Below are 18955 nucleotides of genomic sequence, written 5' to 3' on the forward strand. Positions count from 1 at the left end.
CATTATCCCTCTACCCATAACAATGATCACTGGTTTTCAAACTTCAGGATTGATCTAAGCATGGAAGACGTCAGCTTAGCGATGGAGTTGGATGCAGATGGAATGAGTTTTGACAGTGGAAAAGTAAAAACGCAACTCATGGACCCAGCTAGGCAGAAGCGGGGATGTGAACACCCTCCTCCAATCAGGCGGGAAGCTCAGACGCTCTGCCCAAGGTGGATAAAAACGGAAATGAAGTTTATGTGATTTTTAGAAATCAGAATGGTCATCAATACCAAGCGTGGCATGAGTGAGCTAAATCCCCACCTATTGTGGCAAAAAGTCAATAGGTTATAAATCAAGAAATAGAGGGGTAAACATATTATTTAGAGACGTGGATGGAACCACAGGGAGAACTGAATTAGAAACAGTAAAAAAAAAACACAAACAACCTTGCTCTGAGAGGACTTGGGGTGAGCACCCCTGAGGTGGACGCTTATCATTCAAAACCTTCCTATGGGCCGGCTGAGTGGTGCGATGGTTAAGAGCTGGCTTGGGACGCCAGAGGGCCCCGGTTCGGATCCCACATAGGAGGGCCAGTGACACTGTCCTCCACAGCTAAGATGCTGAACAACAGCTCAACCTGGAGCTGGGCTGCTGTGAGTCACCTGCGACGGCGTAAGCTGCAGCCCCTGTGGCAGTGGGTTGCCATGAGCTACCGTGTGTAGCCAGCAGCCAGCGTGAGCGGCCAGCAGCCGCCGTGAGCGGCCGTCCAGAAGCCGGCGACTGATCTGCCTTGCCTGGGAAGAGCGCAATGATGGTGCCAACTGGGGCCAGTAAAGCAACGTCCTCCACAACTAGACTGAAGAACCAAAGGACAGCATCTTGTCTGTTCCCCTTCCCCCAATTCCCCAGCGCTGTTCCCATCCCCTAATTCCCCAATAAAAATCTTAAAAAACCCCAAAACCTTCCAATATGACCGGGCTTTTAAAATAGTGCATGATTCAATGTCTTTATAAATTGTAAGATGATTTTTAAAAACTTTTGAGTAAATGATGAAGAGTTTGAACTTGAAGAGAAAAAAATATATCCTTTCTAATGTCTTTGACTTGGTAGAACAGAAGACAACATGATACCTATTAGCTGTTCGCTAAACGGAAAGCCGCTGTCATTTGGGGGGAGGGGAGGGGATCAGAGTGAGGGGAGGGGTGTCTGTTTTGTCTTAAACATTTATATTGAGAGTGTGTTTTTGTATTACTTTCATATGGAAAGTATTTTAATTAAGAAAATGCAGTAAGAAAAACAGGCTACTCAAAAGAACATGACAAAAATTAAGCATCTAGGATGTGTGTGTGTGTGTGTGTGTGAGAGAGAGAGAGAGAGAGAGAGAGAGAGAGAGAGAGAGAGAGAGAGAGAGGTGGTTAATGAATTTGCCTCTATGGATTTCTGGACGCAGGTTACCATCCTGCTGTTTCCAGTCTGCTTAAGGATTAGAAACCTGGACTCTGAGTTCATTTCCATCCAGCCCCCAGCACTTGGGAGGGGTCCCTCTCTTCACGTCTGTATACTCTACACAAGCTTGTTAGCACATTTGGCAGATGTATTCTGAGCACGCTGGGTGGGACACACAAGCCCTGAGGGAACATTTGTGTGACCAAGCCCCCTCGCCTGACAATCTAGACCCTTAGTCCAGGCTCCAGGAACGCCCTGCGCTGTGCACCTCAGCGCCTGTCTCAGCATCTTCTCTGCACAATTGTGATCTTACCAAATACGGGAACTTGTCTACTTTCTTCTCTGCTGAACCCTCAGCACCTAATGCAGCCTCTAGCACATAGTAGGTGCTCAATAAATCCTTATAGAGCAGGGCACCCAGGCCGGAGGTCCCCCCCAATGCAAACCATCCACGTCACACCCCCTAAGGGTCTCCAGGCTGGAAAGGGGGACCTGCAGGGGGGCAGGCAGGTGCCAGCCGGAGCTGGAGAAGGCTGGGAACCTGGGAGTCAGGGCCAGTCTGCCCAACGGGACGTGACTCTAAGATTCAGTAAGCATAGAGACTCCCACATGGTTGCCATGTTTTTGACCCAACTTCCCTGAGAACTGCAATGCTGGAAATAGGGGGCCACGGGCTTTTCTTCTGGGTGAGAAAAAAGACAACGCTACCAATAGAGGCCATTCTTAGAGACATGTAAAGACCAGGTCAGCGGGGCTGCAGAGACTGGAGCTGACGTTCTTGCCAGCGGGAAACAGAGGTCGCGGGACAAAGCACTCCTTCTACCACATGGCAACTGGCGCAGGTGAGCAGAGCACCCAGACATGGCAAACTCAAGAACATGGCATCCTTGGGCTCAAAGGCAATGTTGTTACAATGTTCTTCAGCACCCTACACGACCTGGCCTGTGGCACCCTCCGCTGACCTGTCACTTGCCTCTCCACCTCACTCCTCCTCTCAGCCCCACTGACACCCCAGGCACCACCCCGCCTCGGAGCCTCTGGTGCTTCTGCTTGGAGTCCTGGTCCCCTGAGAGCCCCCTGGCTTGGCTCCTCACCTCCTTCATATTTTGGATTAAATGTCGCCTTCTCCGGGAAGCCTGCCTCGCCCCGCCTTCCCATCCCCGCCCATCCCCCTGCTCTGGCACAGTTTGGATAAGGTCCAGGGTTCTGGGCCAACCGTCTCCATGTCCTAAGCCAATGGGGCATGATTGCAGCCAAGCCCCAGGGACTCTTAAGTGGAAAATTATCTTTGGGGGGTGGCCAAGCCTGAATTTTGCTCGGTTCAGACCTCATTATCTCGTGGGGCCCACCCCCTGCCCCCTCCCCACCGCTCAGAAGCTCAGCCATCACTCAGCAGAGTGGGAAAGCAGCAAGGAGCAATTATTATGCTGTGTGGCAGACCTTTGACTCAGATTAACATCACTGCCTCTTGATTTGATCTTTTTTTATTTCTCTCTAAACACTTCGAGCGTTTTTATCGCAAGCCAGATTCGTCTGAGGTGAAAAGGAGTATTTGGAAAAAAAACAAAAACAAAAAGCAGGACTTACTTGGTGGTACGTATGTTAAGGCATTTTAAGCTGATAAACAGTTCATTGGTTCTGCTGTCCTTTAATTTGCAATGAGTCAAAATGATTTGTTGTAAATAGGCGTCTACATCAACTGCTCCGAGCCAAAACCAATTTCCATAGGGGATGGCAGGATTTCATAAGAGATGAGGCGATAGAAGACACCCATGGTTTTTGGAATCGTTTTAATTTAACAGGTAAGGATCATTGTATTCCGAGGCAGATATGCAGGATGCTGCCTGGCATATGCTGCAGAATACAGAGTGGCAGGCATGTCATTTCCTAAACATGCAGGTAACCAAATACACACAGAATGTCAAGTTCAAGGAACAGAAACAGTGTCTGCCGGGGCACAACACGCCCTTCCTGTTTTTTCCCCAAGTTTGCACCCAGAGTATCGAGGGAATTTTTTAGTGAGACTGTGGTCCTACTCCGGATCATCTCTGAGGGGAAAATGGAGAATAAGGGATGAAGAAATAACGCTGAGATTTTCAAGGCTGTGCAGTCAGACTGCCTCAAACCACCAGCTGCTGCATTACCAACAACCACGGCAGGACGGCAGGAGGTCATTTAAAAGTGGGTCTGCAAGCCCGTCAGAGCAGAACAGCGATCCCAGCGAGTCGTACAGGTTCACTAGGAGACACTCAAGACGACTGGATGACCTGTGCTCACACAACACATTTAGTGTCTCGCCACTGAGCACTTACTCTGTGCCAGGCTCTGGCTCTAGGCTGGTGGTTCAGGGAAATGTGGTGGAGAAGGATTTCGATGACATAAGATCTTCGATCAGGCTCTTACACCATGCAGGTTTAAAAGTACACAGATGAAGTTGGGCCTTACCCTCCCCCCGCCCCTCCCCACACCAAGGTCATCCTGGCTGCCCATTTCTGGCCTGCTCAGGCCCAAGGTCACTGAGAGCCTGGCCCGGTGGCACACTGGTCTACCGTAGGTGTGGCGGGTGTTTGGTTCTTTAAGGATGGTTTTGGCCCTCTGAGCGCTGCCTGACAATCGGGCTTCTGATCCCTAAGTGAGAGGCTCATCCAGTCCGAACCTTGACTCCTGCCTGACGCAGGGTCTAAAGCTCAGAGAAGCCAAGTAACTGATGTTTAGTCCTCAGGAAGTGGGATGGCCACGGACCTAATGGCATCCCCAAGTTTGCAAACACCCCAAATCCAGTGCAGAAGATGTAAGACTCTCCAACAGCTCGCTTAGCTGCGTCCAGTCCGACTCCTTGGGAAAGAAACTGCTCATCTCACTTCTGATTGGGGTTGCCTTGTTCTTGTTTTTTAATATTGGCTCTCCAGAGGTGGTGTTTTTTGCAGCCTGGTGCTATAACGTCTAAATCTCGTCAGCTTTACCATTTCCTATCCTTGACCTTGCTTTCTGGATTTGGAATAAAAATTGGCAAAGGCCGGGTCGATTATTTTTTGCCATCGTTTCCAGTCGTTGAATGGTTCCGAGCCAGTGACTGACACCACACTGTCTGTGACACAGGAAGGGGCAGGTTGGAGAAGACCCGCCCACCAGGTCTGGGCCATTCCATCAAGGCGGTGAGGTGTGAGGGTGAGGGAGAGGCTGCTGGTTCAAGTCCCAGCCATGCACCACCCAGCAGACGCTGCCGTGTGAGCTGCTTCGCTGGGCTGAGCCTTGGTCTCCTTGTTGGTGGCACAGGTTGACAGCAGCACCACAGAGGACTGTTGGAAGAGTCAGTTGCATCTGTTCATTGAATCCACGGAGGCCGTCAGGAAGGCGTCATGGGCAGGCCTGAAAAGCCAGGCCCGCCTCTCTGGGCCTCCATTTCCTCATTTGTAAAATGGGGATAATAAAAGTGAGAAGCATGAGGACTAAATACTGTGTGTCAAGGGCTGACTTAGAACAGTGCCTGGCATACGTTAGAACATGTGCCTGTTTTAAAAAAATAAATGCTCAGGGGTTAGCCTGGAAATGAACACACCGTCTGCCCCAATGACCGGAACTTGGCACATGGAAGCTGTTCATCGAGGGTTGGCTATTGGTTGTTTTTACTATGTCCTTGTCACCTCTTCCCGGGGTTCTCATGGCCCATCCTCACCTTCTACAGCTTCTTTGGAAGCAGACCCTGTGGCACCTCACCTGCATGCTGATCCCAGGAGGAGGGGCAGACCTACCTGGAAGTGCCTCCCACCCCCGTGCGAACCCAGGAAGCGGCCCACAGGTGAGTCTCCGGCCTCACAGGGAGCCCCCTAGGCTGCAGCGCGGCTCGCCTGGATTTGATGCTTATGTGCAGCACTTGAGCAAGCCTCAGGAGACCCTCGAGAGGCCAGCCGAGTCCTGAGCCCCCTTCCTCTCTCTCCTCCTCTTCTGCTTTTCCCAGTTTCCACCAGCCCCTCTGTTCTTTGCCCTGTCAGCGCTCCTTAGGGCTCCGTCCCCGCTTTGCATTCAGGGGGCTTCCTGGGGCACATCTACTGTACCTTCACGTCTTCAAGGCCCATCTATGTTTGACTGATTCTAAGGTCATGTCCAGGTTTCGCCTGTGTCCTAAGCTCTACGTTAGCGATTCTTAACATTTTTGCAGTATGAGACGCTCTCCATGAACTTGCATGCTCACATATTTTTCTTGAAGTTTCATGAGATTACTGAGTTCCGCCCACAAAGCTGTATGACAGAGGACCTGTGTCTAAAGCCCCAGTGTCAACTGCCTGCAGTGGTCCGCCATCGCTTCACTCTCACTCACCTGACTGGCTCTACCATCAGTCTCTCTCTAGTGCCACTTCTTTTATTGCCATCAGAACATTGCCTCCAAAGCTTTCTTCTCTTGCAAGCCCCAGCAGATACTATGTCCTGTGTACCTGCTCAGAGGCTGCCTTTTCCTGGAGACCCTTAGCGAGAGGAGGATCTCAATGACTTTCTTTTAACCTCTCTTTATCTCGGGAGAAGGTCAAGTATTACCTGGGCAAAGAACTAAGTGAGAGAATTCTCCAGGAAAGAAAATATGACCTCACAGACTACCTGATCAGATGAAGAGATTATGATAAAGGCAAATAATGCAAGAAAAAAAGAAAAGCAATTCAACACTCTTGGAAACACCAAGGGTACTTCCAGAAATAAAATGTTACTATAGATTCCTATATATGTTTCTCTAGAGCAGGGGTTGGCAAACTCCTTTTTCTGTAGAGGACCAGACAGTAAATATTTTAAGCTTTGCAGGCCAAGCAGCAAAATCAAGTATACTTTGTAGTTACATACAGAACAAGAGAGAAAACAAATTTCCATAAACCTTTTTGGACAGCGTTCAGAATTATAGATGCCGAAATTTGAATTTATCATTTTTATGTGTCCTGAAATATTATTGGATATCATATTATATAATTTTTGCAACCACTTAAAAATGTACAAAATGTTCTTAGCCTGTGGGCTGTATAAAAATAGGCAATGGGCCGAATTTGGTCCATGGGCTGCAGTTAGCTAAGCCCTGATAATGGCTGTGTCTCACAGCACATATACACCACTGAGTCTTCAACTTTCAGAATTTCAGAGACGAAGCACGATGACATATATCCTGTTTCTTGATGAGTCTCAAATCAGTGGAGTATAAACGTGTCACTGCTTTTTTTATCTTTCACTGGTGTTATATTCAATCCCACCTTTCCTTAATGATATTTTGGGAAGATTTCATATTTTGGCGACTCACACCCCTTGCTGCTGAGCCTGTGGTACCTGGTAAAAATTTTAAAAGGCCCTCTTCCCTTTGGACAGACTCAGCTCTGGATCAAGGCGCATGGTGTGGGGAGGGGAGTGTGGGCTGACTCTCAGCCCCTGCGTGGCAGGCCAAGCGGCCCTGTGACCTGGTGAGGGTCTTCTTGACTAACAGGCTGCTCTGTAGGGTGGGACAGTGACAAAATGGCTCAAGCTCAGCTATCCACCCTCACATCCACTAAACTCACAGGACGTCCCATTCCAAACATTCCCTCTCCTGGTCCTGGTGTGTCCCTCTACTTCCTGAAAGAGGGACATGAGCCGATGAGCAGCTGTGCTGCCTCAGCAAGTGTCCAATCTGGGAGTGACACGCCAGGCTCTCTCTTTTTTCCCCAGGCCCCCCCAGCCCTGAAAAACTATTCTTCTTGGAGCCACAAATAACTCATCGGGGAACTGAAAGTTCCGGGAGGAAGGGTAGTGGCCTAAGAATGCTACCATCATTTGTCTTAGCAAATGGATATTGTCCAAAATGGATGAACCAAGGACTGCCGGTCACCATATTACTTGGAGGTATGAAGGGGTGAAGCAACCACAAGAAGAACGAAAGCGGAAACCATTGAAAGCACTTGTTGCCTTTGTTTGCTTATCTTACAGGTGAGGAAACTCATGCACAGGGGTTAACCACCTTGCAAGGTCTCGCTGCCAGAAAATGGCGGGATCCATGTAAGTCTAGCTGACCTCAGAGCCCCTGCTGTTCCCTGAGACTCTCTGTGCTCCCCCATAAATGATTAAAGGCCTGTTTGCTCCTACGCTGAAAAAGTGTCTTCTGGCAGGGTTGTTGGGAAGGGGTGAGGGGGAGATAAACAATGTTGGGGTTTTGTAGGCTTCTTTTTCACCTCAGAAGTATTGGTTTCACTGGGGGTACAGAGCATAATTTTCAAATTGTTAGAAACACATTCCTTCTGAAATACACAGGGTGTTTGTGTCAGGGTTTATTCCACTCATCAATAAGGAAACCAGCAGGATGACAAAGCTGGCTCAAAGGAGGATGTTATATATATTTTTTGTTCAGTGAAAATACTCTGAAAGAAGATTGTTAAGGTAGATATAAAACTGATTCATGTCCTAGAGGGTAGGCAATACATCCACATTTGGGGTAATCGCTGATGAACAGAAATTATTCACCTCTTCTGAACCAAAGTTTTCTACAAGTAAACACCTCATTATACAGCTGGGTTGGAATCCATAACACAAGCTAAGTCAAAGTTAAGTCCCCCTAGAGAATCCGGTGACCCCTTAGGTAAGCTTGTGAGACACGGCTCTGTGAGGGCATGAAAAGGCCTCTGTTATCTTTTTGCCTGGTTTCTTGTTTTCTGTTTCCCTACTGTGTGCTGGTAGCTCATACCAATAACCCACGCTGGTCACCCAGCCATGGAATGGAAGTCCCTTGCCGTTATTCTCATCCAGAAGATAAAATTTCAAATGATGAAGCAAACAGAAGGGTTTTCAAGGTCTCTACTTCTCAAGATGGGTACAGACCTAGAGTGAGAAGGGAGAGGGCTGGGTCTGAGGTAGAAAGAAGAGCAGTAGGTCCTTTCTACCAGTGATGACACAACTAGAAGACTCAAAATATTTAACCACCAGGAGGACTCAAGACCAGCCAATCAGAAGGGACACTTCCATAGGGCTGGAGCAGCACCATGATGGCCCTGCTGGGCCATCCCCCTTTACCTGATGGATCTTACAGATGTGAGGGAGGTTCCAGGAATTGCTAGCGTGGCCGTAATGACAGTGGGGAGACGGGCCAGGAGCTGTTTACCAACAGGTAGGGAGGTATTTCAACATCTAAACAACCTGTACGGCTACGCGGACACATTCGGGCTGAATGTTGGTCAGGCTCACACATTTACCTTTGCCACCTTTCTAATCCCCACCCCCCTGCCCCGTTCCTGCAAACATAATCATGGTCCTTCCACCCCGTCCTGCCCGAGGACTCCAGCCCTCTTCTCTCTTCTATCTGACTCTTGGGATTTAGGGACCAGGGGGATGAGCACAGGGGGAAGGTTAGGAGTAAGGGGGTCGAGGAAGAAACCCAGGATGGGAGGGCAGACGTGACTCCTGGGTGCTGTTTCTAAGCTCCAGTGACATAGCCGTGCCCCTGACAGATGAGCGTCCCTGTCCTTATCGAGTTTCTATTCTACTGGGGGCAGATGGGGATAGGAAAAGCATGGGTTAATGCATGTAAAAGCACCTAGCCCTGGGTTTGGCACACGGGAAACACTCAACCGATGGCATGTCCTTCTGTCACCTCTGTCCCCAACCCCATCTCCACAGCTTCCCTGAAGGCTTCTGATAACATACATAAAGCTGGAACCCCATCTGGCTGAAAAAGTCAACCATCTGGAGATTTGGAAATATGGGGGAACTTCTAATGACTGGCTAATTTTTTTCCAGTTTTTCAGCCAGATGTTTGATGTCATCCAGGCCCATCTGTGGCAGAAATTGCAGTGTACTGAAATTCTTTTCATATTTTTAATTTCCCCATCCTGAAATCCTAAATGGGCTTTCTTTTCTTAGTAGGCATTAAAAAAAAAACAAATTGTGAAGGTGTTTATTGATGAATGAAGAGCAATTCAGGAATCAAATAGAAAAATATCAGAAGTTTGAATTACAAGGGTGTCTTATATAGTTTCCAGGGCTCGAAGCTGGCAGCACATGGGTCAAATTCGGCCACCGGTGAGTCTGATTTGGCTGGCACCATGTTTTTTAAAAGTTAAGTTAATGGCCCAGATTTTTAAAATCAAGAGATTTTACATCTGGCTCCTTAAAATTTGGAATATTGGGCCAGGTTGGTACCCATTTCCCCAGGGTGGAAACTGGCTTTAAGTAGCAATTATCCCTTAGGTGGGGGTTGTGCTCTCCAATTTGCCACAATCCCCACCAGTCCCTACTGCCCCCACCTTGAGTTTCAGTTGCCATACATCTGAAATGCACTGTTCCCTTTCCCCGCCCCCATCCTTGAGAGGACTGTGAAATGCTTGTGTCACACTTTACATTTTACCTGCCAAGTCCACATGAACATTTGGGTTTGCTGCTCCCTACTCTTACTCAAAGCTGTCATTTTAGATTTGGGGAAAACCGAGCCCAAAGGAGGAAAATAACACGCACCATTCACATAGCTGTACGTAACATAAATGTGATTAGCAGGCAGGTTTCCTTCCTCCTCACCAGCCAGCGGCCTCGCCACCATCTCAACGCATCCCTTGGATTGTGACTAGGACTTCAAGAGCTTTTCTTAATGAGAGCATCACGTGGCCAGCATGTTCTCATTCATATTCACACGCTGCCATTGAAAAGATGCAGCAGGCTGGGGCGCTACTCTGAATGCCTCCCGTGCTTTCCAGGTACCTAGCCAGGCATTCGGTTGGGTTTCTCAGTGTGGGGATCTCTACAGAGGTCAGTGGTTTTTTTCATTCAGAGCAGGTCCTTTGCTGCCTCTGAGCCTGTGCCTGTCTAGTGGTCCCTGTGCCTCTGCAGACACTGCAGTTCCAGGCTCTGGGGCTCCTGGATGGAAACACCTGTGTGTCTGGGCATTCTCACAAGCGAATGTCGGTACCGGGAGGAACCTACGCACCAGAGCACGAATTAACGTTCTCTAGCAAATGCTCTCAGGCGCAACATGGCTGAGGTGGGGTCGCACCTGTGGAGTTGAAGTATGTGGCTGTGAGCAAGTAATGTAACTTGTCCAGGCCTCAGCTTCCTCGTCTATAAAATAAGGGTGATAAGACTGCCTATATCAGTGCGCTCCTCTGAAGATGAAGGTTAATTTATCAAAACTCTTAGATGGGTCCTAGCCCCTAGTAAACGCTACATATAAATGACATTCTGGTGAGTGACAGAAATGAAAACTGGAAACATCCCCTTTCTCCTGTGAGCAGTAAGACCCTTCCTAACACAGAGTCACTCCCAGCCCATTGTAAATACTCAACACATGCTGGCTTTAATGTCACAATTACTTGGAGGACTTTGAGAAAATTCAGATGCCAGTGACCCTCCACAAACCTATGGAAGCAGAGAATCTAATAAAAAAGGCCTGATGATTTTTTTTTTAAAGCTTCTCATGTGATTCTGATGACCAGCCAAGTTTGGGAGCAATGGATGTCCTCAAATATCTTTCTTATTCTTGACTACCTTTGGTGGTGGGGAACTCATCGCCTCTTATATCTTCCAATTCCACACTGGACACTTTTTTTATACTGAGGGAAAACCTGTTTCCCTCCAGCTCCGATGTCTGCCCTGTGGAGGCCACATGGAACATTTTAAATCCCTTTTTTGTGTGACAGCTCTTCAGATAGTGGCAGACAGCTGCCACGTCCCTGGTGACCTCCCACTCCCCAGTTATTCTTTGACACTTAAAGGACCAGAAAAATGAGATCCTGAGGCTGTGAGAGAAAGGAGCTGCCCAACAGGAGATGGCGGTGAGCCTTCATCCCAGCAGAGCATGGACCTGCCTACTCAGCGTGTGTCTGCCCATGCAGACGTCAGAGGCCACCGCAAATTCCTTGCACACATCACATACTCAGCACATGAGGAAAAACCATGGCTTCAAATTTCAGCCAGGCCCATGGAGGTGTTGGATATATGGGCGCACAGATAGAGAAATTCATTCAAGTTTATGCATCTTACTGTATCTGACACTTCAAAAAAATGTGAGGGGAAAAAAAAAAAGGTAGCTGGGCCAAATTGCATGGCGACTGCAACAGACTTTCTCAGAAGAATTCCCCTGACCAAGAACATAGCTTAGACTCATCCAATCCTTCTTGATTCCAATTCTCACTTCTCACAGACTGCCTGGGTGAGGTTTCAATTCTCTCTACGAGCTGTGGGCGTAGGACATGGTGTCGGACAAGAGAGAAATCATCAGTTGAGGAATTCTAAGGGTTCAGGGATCTTAGGCCCCTAAGGAGGGGAAGCCAAAATTAGTGTTTAATTGTTTATTCCAAGGTTTAGTTCCAAGAGGTAGAAGGATCACAAATAAGTGCAACATGGTTGACATACGTGCCATGTTGAGCTTGGTAGGAGCCTCAGATTTTTTTATGCCACGTAGGCATCAAAACACCCACCAAACTACAGCTCTCCAAAAGATAATTCCATTCCTTACTGTCAATACAGGGCAGGGGATTATGGCATTTTCCCTAAGGTAAATGACTTCACTATACCCAACCACACGTGATCACAAATATTAGCTTTTTGTTGGTGTTTAGGAAAGAATTATTCTAGAATTTCCATCAGCACACCAGATGCAATGAGCTTTGGAAAGCGCTCACTCATGACCACTCACTCCAAACTAACCATTTTGCAGGGTAATAAACTGAGGGTTGGAAAGGGCCAATGTCTTAGCCAAGGTCATACAGATAGTTTGTGGCATTTCCCAGGTATTCTGACTGCACGTGCCATGGTCCCTGTTGCATTTAAAGTGGTCCCTTCCCACCTGGCTTCCCACCAGCTGCAAATGTGCACAGACTCAACTGTAGGAATGCTACAGGCAGGAGAGCAGCTGTTCCGTGTCAGGACATGGGGAGGAGGCCAGGGGATGATGCAACAGTACACTAGCAAATGATGTCATAGCATGATTTCCTAAGCGACTGACATAAATGCAAGTTCTCAAGGAGCCCTGACAAGTGCCAGCCAGTGGGAACGCAGGCATGGAGAACCAATGACAAGCAGGGGAGGGGGGCATATAGGAAACCCAGCTTTCCTTCCCCATCCTTGTGATGAGCTTCACCGGTTCCTGAGAAAACACCCTTCTGCTCCTCTAATCCAGAGCCTACCCTCAGGCACACAGGCTCCAAAAGCTTTGATTTCCTTCTCCATCTTTCCGTTTTCTCCCACTGACATTCAGCCATTGCCCAGTGATGCTGAGAGTGACTCCTGGTGTGTAGTGAAAGCAAGTTTAATAGTGAGATAGGCTGCCCAAGAGCCTGACAACCGAAAATCGACCTGTCCTCTTCATTATAAATGAGAGATCACTAGAAGCAATGAACTGCCGTTCTTAGAGACTCAATCTTACACAAACATCATGGAAATATAGTTGTTGGGTTTGAGGATGGTTTAGAAAAGAAGATAGGTGGATACCAGTACCAAGATGCCAGTGTTGTTTTGATCCCAAAATAATGAAATATGTAGCAATAAAGAAGTTTTTTGAGAGAGAGAGAGAGAGAGAGAGAGAGAGAGAGAGAGAGAGAGAGTGTGTGTGTAGGGGTTCACATATATTAGTCTGGACCTGGTTGACAATGGAAGTTCATGAAAATATCTGGTTATATTAAACTCAGAAAAAACTGGTTAAGACTATGCTGAGAAATAAGGAAAAGCTTAGAGTATATCTGGCTAGGTCAGGGTCTCTCTCCCTCTCCCTCTTCCTCTCCCTCTCCCTCCACATCTCCCCTCTTCCTCTGTCCCTCCCCCCACACTGAAATACAATTTAAGCAAAGCCAAAGACTCCATCTCAAGCCAGAGATCAGAGCAGTTCACAATATACCTAGGGATATTGTATTTGAGGACTTTTTCCAACTGCAGGAGCTGCCTAGAATGCTACAGAATCTCATCATGCAGCTTATACCAAACAACCAACAGGACGCAGCCCCTTCATCCCACACAGCACAGCATCAGTCTTGCTGGGAACAGCCTGGACATCTGCACGTTCTCAGCAATGATTTCAACTAGTCCCCTTTCCCTGTCATTGTCTCTACCCCACCCTCCAAATCCCCAGTGGAATATCAGAAGACCAGAAACTGGGTTATTTGGGGCCATTGACAGGAATTTGTAAGTACCTTCTAGGCAGCAGGTCCTCCACAGCCCCGAATGGGTCATTACTTCTTCGTTCTTCCTGCTGGTTTCATTATCACTTGTAGATTTAGTCCTGCACACACCTCTGGAATATAACCAGTAGTCCGTGCCCACTGCAATGGTCATTAAACTAAAAGCTGCGAAGGCCCCCACAGTGGTGATCAACATCTGGATACCTCTGTCACACATCCTCATAATTCTTCATGGTACTCTGAACGGCTGGGGGTTGGAGGGGAGGTCCAATGCCAGAGGTAAAAAATCACTCTGCAGCTGGGTAACCTAGGGCAGGCTCTTCCAAAAATTCGGGTCTCCTTTTGTCAGCATCCACAGCGACTTTGGGAAAGCTGGGATTTCCTGTCTGGAGCTCTCTCCAATTCCCCGGGTCGCCTATGGCCCTCGGAAGGGTGCAGGCTCCAGGGGGTTGGTCCACATCGCTGCTGCCTTCTGAGGGTCCCTGGGATCCTTTCATTCCTCAGGAGCTTGGTAAAGATGAGGGTCCGTGCAGGGCATGGCTCCGGAGCCTGGAAGTAGCAGCTCGGTTTGAGATGCGCCTGGCTCCTCACAGCCCCGGGAGACTCAAGGCAAAGAAATCCAGAGAGGTCTGTGTGTGCGTGTGTGTGTGTGTGTGTGTGTGTGTGTGTGTGTGCGCGTGTGTGTGCGAGCGCGTGTGCTGGGGGTGAGGGCGGATGGTAAAAAATAGCACTGCTGGGAGGCGAGTCGCTGAGAAGAGTGTTCACTGCTTCCCCAACCTCCCAGGAAAGCTCTCCGCCTGCTACCGACACCCCCGCTCAAACTGGAGGAAAGGCAGTCCTGGGGCGGGGGCCCGCAGGTTTCAGTGGAGGGCAAAGGTCCGCGGTGCTGAACGGACAGCTCCCCGCCCGTTGCCCCGCCTCCGCCTTCCTAACGCCCAGGCTTAGGTCCGTGGTGCTGAACGGACAGCTCCCAGCCGGTCTCTCCCGCGACTGCACCCCCCATCCGGGCTAGAGACCTGGGGTGCAGAAGGGTCCTCCTCCCACCCCCAGGCCCTTCCCCGTCCCTTCCGAGGCCAGCCAGCAGGTTCGGCTCTGCCTAGTCAAGCCCACGCTCCGCGCAAAGTTTGGGGAGCCCAGGGCAGTCAGCGCCCCGGCTCCTTGTGCTGCAGCACGAGCCTGTTCCTCCGCTCCCGCAAGGGTTAAGGAAAGGGGAAGGGGAAAGCAGCCCGCAGCGCACTCTGGCGCTCTCTCAGCTCCCACCCAACGCAGCGTCCCCCCCACCCCACCACCACCAATGAGCCAGGCAAGTTTGTCTTTTGCTGCGGGCGCCGCTGGAGCCCATTGGGAAACACGGAGTCTTCTTAAAGGGACCGGCGACTCGGGGCGACGGTGCTATGGCTCACTTGGGCGGGCAAAATGTGTTGTCACAGGCACGTCTGTGTATAGTCTGTCTCAATTCGGTTCCCCCAGAAAACAAGCCAATATGTCTACCCTCCGTTCTCTGGAGCACTGGCTTACACCAGAGACAGCATGCTCAGATCAGACCCGGAACTGTTCGTATACATATGATCCTGTATTCCTAAAAGACAGAAGGAGAGAAATGTGTGTCGACTCTGCTATACATGTATCAGAGATTTAGGGCGAGGGGGTGTGAGCTACCGGTCTCTGGATGTACCTCATAGATTTTAACATCCCTACATTTGGAGGGAGGGTGATGAAGGCAACGTGGGAGAGAGTGAAAACGTTAGACTCCCCAAAGGTTCCTGGGATGTTCAGCTGTTCACATTTGTGTCTAAGTTAGACCAAGAGGCAGGTAAAGTTAGGACTGCTTTTCTTGTTCATCTGAGGTGCAAATTGCACACCCGAAAACTGGCGTGAGATTCTTCCTTGGGAATGGTCAATGTTGCAAAAAATCAGCGTTTAACCAGCTTTGTATTACTATGTATCCTGGCATCTACATGGGCCCTCACTGAGATGACTAAGAACAATCCACAGGATGCCTTTATTATTTTTTTCCTGTGGCATGATGGAATGGATACCCAGAGGCTGAAGTCTGGAACTGAGGCTGTTTGGGTTATTTCTGCAGTCCCTGAGATGTGTCCATAACCAACTGTCACGTTTGAATGTTATTTAACTGGACAAAAATATAATGGGAGGTCATCACGGGCACAGATATTCTCCTGGTGCCATCTCTGGCTGCCTGAGAGTGTCTATACAGATGACCTAGTAGCAGCAACGTCGTGAATTCTCGGTGCTGCTGACAACTTCTCAGTGACTTTGCTGCTTCTTTGGTGTTAAGTCATTTGAAGAGTTGGTTCTTGGTGTTACAGATACGTGCATGTGCACGCCAAGGTTTGAATATATAGTCATGGTGTGACTATATTCAAATGTTTACTGGGCTGTTTGATTCAGTGCTAAGTTCATTGCAGAAATAAAGCAGGTTGTGGAAAGCCCTGTCTGTAGCGGCTTGCTGTGTCTTGGGCCATGTGCATGTGTTTCTGCAAATGCATAGCCGTGTGCATGTGTGGGTGTGCATGCCTGGGTATAGGTGTCCTGTGGGTTTGTGCACCTCTATGTACTTAATTGAATATGCATGTGCGGTGACTCACAAAGGCTGGTTTGTGGGCAGGAAGTAGAAATCCTGAAAATCTGCCACATAACCAAAATGGAACAGATAAAGTTGGGGCCAGGACCACAGTTAGCCATGCCCCATAAGAATGACACGAGACAGTGGGGGACCATGTATAGGGTCTTCAATAAGTTACTTAGTGGGGTTTTTTTCCAAAAAAAAATTATTGCTTCTCAATAAAATGTCCTGCCTTGATTTCTTTTTCTATCTTTCTTTCTTTCTTTCTTTCTTTCTTTCTTTCTTTCTTTCTTTCTTTCTTTCTTTCTTTTTTTAAAGGAAAAGTCACATGTAACATGGAGGTGAAGGTGGTCTTTCCTGGGAGGGGTTATTAAATATGTGAAATATTCCTTCTCCCTCTGTCAGAAACATAAATAATATGGCAGAATTCCTAATGACCAAAACAGCCATTCTGGGAACTGTTTGTTTCTTTCCTTCCTCTAACAGGGATGAGAAAGGTCTTTTCTGGAAGCAGGACCACGTGGATGAGCTTTGGGCTTAAGGAGAGGGTGCTACAATCACTGTATTCACCAAGCCCACAGTACCACCAGAACAGCTACATCTCCACCTCCTCAGCTCTGTTAGATAAGCCCAGACAGACAAGGTGTGGTGCCCAGGCGGCCCAGGAGAAGGAACCAGGTATCCAGGTAGGACGGTGTGGGGTTGGGGGGGGGGGGAGGGTCAGGAGTTCACGCAGGCAACAACGGCGACCACCATGGGTCAGGATGTGGCCGATCTTTCTGAAGGAGAGAAAGGGACGCGTGTAACGAGAACGGCGCTTTGCACGGAGCCCTTGCAGCACCTGCGCGGGGCCAGAGCGCACCATGCAGTGTGGGAAGTCCTAAGCCTGCGTTTGGAGCAAGTCCGAACACCTGACCGGAGTGGGAGTGCAGAGGCAGGGAGGCAGCCGCTAGCTGCCAATGAAACCTCCCCACTCACTAGGGGGTGACCTCATCCTTTCATTCAGCGCCTGTGTAGGCGTGTGAACATGGGTGTGTAGAATCGGCTTCTAAGCCTGGATGTAACTGCTCGTTTTCACCACTAGAGGGCTCTTCCACTAGCTCCATCAGGGACGCCAGAGGTGGAAAGCACTGTTGTCCTGAGAGTGATGGAGCCGTGCTCTTTCCCTGTGTTTGAGGAGGACCTTCTCTGATCCTGCTTATGTGGCGGGAGGCTTGGGAGGCATTTAGACAGCTCGAAACCGACATCTGATTCTCTTATGAAGGCTTCTTCGCCTCACCCCTTCCATTGCACTCTGAGCTAGCAGAGCAGCTGGCACAGTACGTCTGTGCTTTTTCTGCTCACCCTTTCAATCACCCTCATCTCAGGAGGGGTCAGTGCCCCCCTGAAAGTGGTTTAGGAGGGAGCACTGACCGCTGATTCAATTCAGTAAATGCTTCTTAAGGGCCTACTATGTACAAGACATTCTGCTTAGCACCTTGGAGAATTCAAAGAGATGGTTCCTACCTTCCCCCCCCCTCCCCGCCCCAAGGAGCCCATTATACAGTGGGGATATTTGGTTAGTCCATTTCGGCTGTAAATAGCAGAAACTTACTGGAGCTAGTTTAAGAAATTGGGGGATTTGGGATAAGGTGTTTTATACCATGCACAAAAATATGGGGCAGTGTTTTAAGAAGCCTTGAAGGCAAAGCCACAGTCAGTCCTCAGCAAGGAGCTGGACCCAGGAAATAAAAGCCAACGGGGGTCTTGACGGTGACTCCATTTTTCATCTCTGCCTGTTTTCATGTGTTTTTGTATTTTAGCTGAGCCATCCTGCCACCTGTTGGCAGTTCAGCTCGGGTGGGACTCGAACCGCTGTTGCTCAGAGCTCGCACTCTTGAGTGAGCTCTTAACCAACTGAGCCACTCGGCCGGCCCTTGTTTTCAAGTTTTTAGTTGAGAAACATTGTTTTGCCTTCTCTGCTCTTTGATCCTCAGGAGGTAAACTAGGATTTGAGTTTTTATGTCACCTCTATTCAAGAGAGCCACCCAGACTGAACTAGGCAGTTTTAGTCCCAATTCAAAATTTCCAGGAGAGCCAAACTGATTGGCCTCAGTTCTGTCATGTGCCACTTCCGGGCCCACCCGGCTGTGTTCCCAGAGTCAGTGTCATGTAGTAGAAACGTGGCTATCGGGACCAGCCCCTGTGACATGGGGAGGGGAAGGCAGTTGTCAGATTAGACCCCTCCACAGGCTACTAGGACAAGTCTGGTTGATTCACTTCAGAGCCACTCGGCTGAGGCCACGGGCTCAGCAGTAAAACATGATCACGACGAGAAGACAACACGGCAGGATTTAAGCGCACTGAACGTTTTGGAGACTCCTGCTGGAAGTGCAACAGGCTGGCAGTCAGCGGAACGGGACCAGCCTCACCTTTGTCTATGCCCTTCTCCCAAGGGGCACGGGTTAAAACAGGAAAACTTTTCTGAGGTGAAGTCACCCACACAGGGGTGTACGTTAAGGAGATGGTTCTCGCAAGATACACTGTCCACAGTGGACGAAAGAGCTAGAGGTTGGAATACGGTATGGAAAGTTACAAAGGCGACCGACAGAGGAATCAAAAGTCATCGACAACTATATTTGGGTGAAGTGAGCTAAACTAAGACAGAACTGGGTAACTGGTGACCTTTGGGGAGAGGGACTGGAGTGGCACCAGGATAGCTGCTTTTCCTGCAGGTCCCTTTGATCCTATTGGATGTTAAAAAAAAAACACAAAAAAACCCTTGTGCATGTATATTTTGATAAGTGTTTAAAGCCAATTAAAAAAGAGGGTGATGAAGGCAACGTGGGAGAGAGTGAAA

The 18955-nt window shown here is 48.9% G+C and overlaps 1 protein-coding gene across 2 annotated transcripts in view; it reads right to left on the reverse strand.

The window, feature by feature from the left end:
- The window catches only part of CACNG3 (calcium voltage-gated channel auxiliary subunit gamma 3), a 74550-nt gene that overhangs the window by 43807 nt on the left and 11788 nt on the right, over positions 1-18955 (reverse strand). Inside the window, exon 1 of one of the 2 annotated variants that reach the window (XM_019649940.1) lies at positions 13542-14757. The exons of the other annotated variant lie outside the window; for it this stretch is intronic. Coding sequence (XP_019505485.1) covers positions 13542-13752 — 211 coding nt within the window. The 5' untranslated portion in view covers positions 13753-14757. Of the gene's footprint in view, positions 1-13541; positions 14758-18955 lie in introns of those variants that run through there. 2 annotated transcript variants of the gene reach the window in all.

This window comes from Hipposideros armiger, unplaced genomic scaffold (genome assembly GCF_001890085.2).
Source record: "Hipposideros armiger isolate ML-2016 unplaced genomic scaffold, ASM189008v1 scaffold_135, whole genome shotgun sequence".
NCBI lineage: Eukaryota > Metazoa > Chordata > Mammalia > Chiroptera > Hipposideridae > Hipposideros > Hipposideros armiger.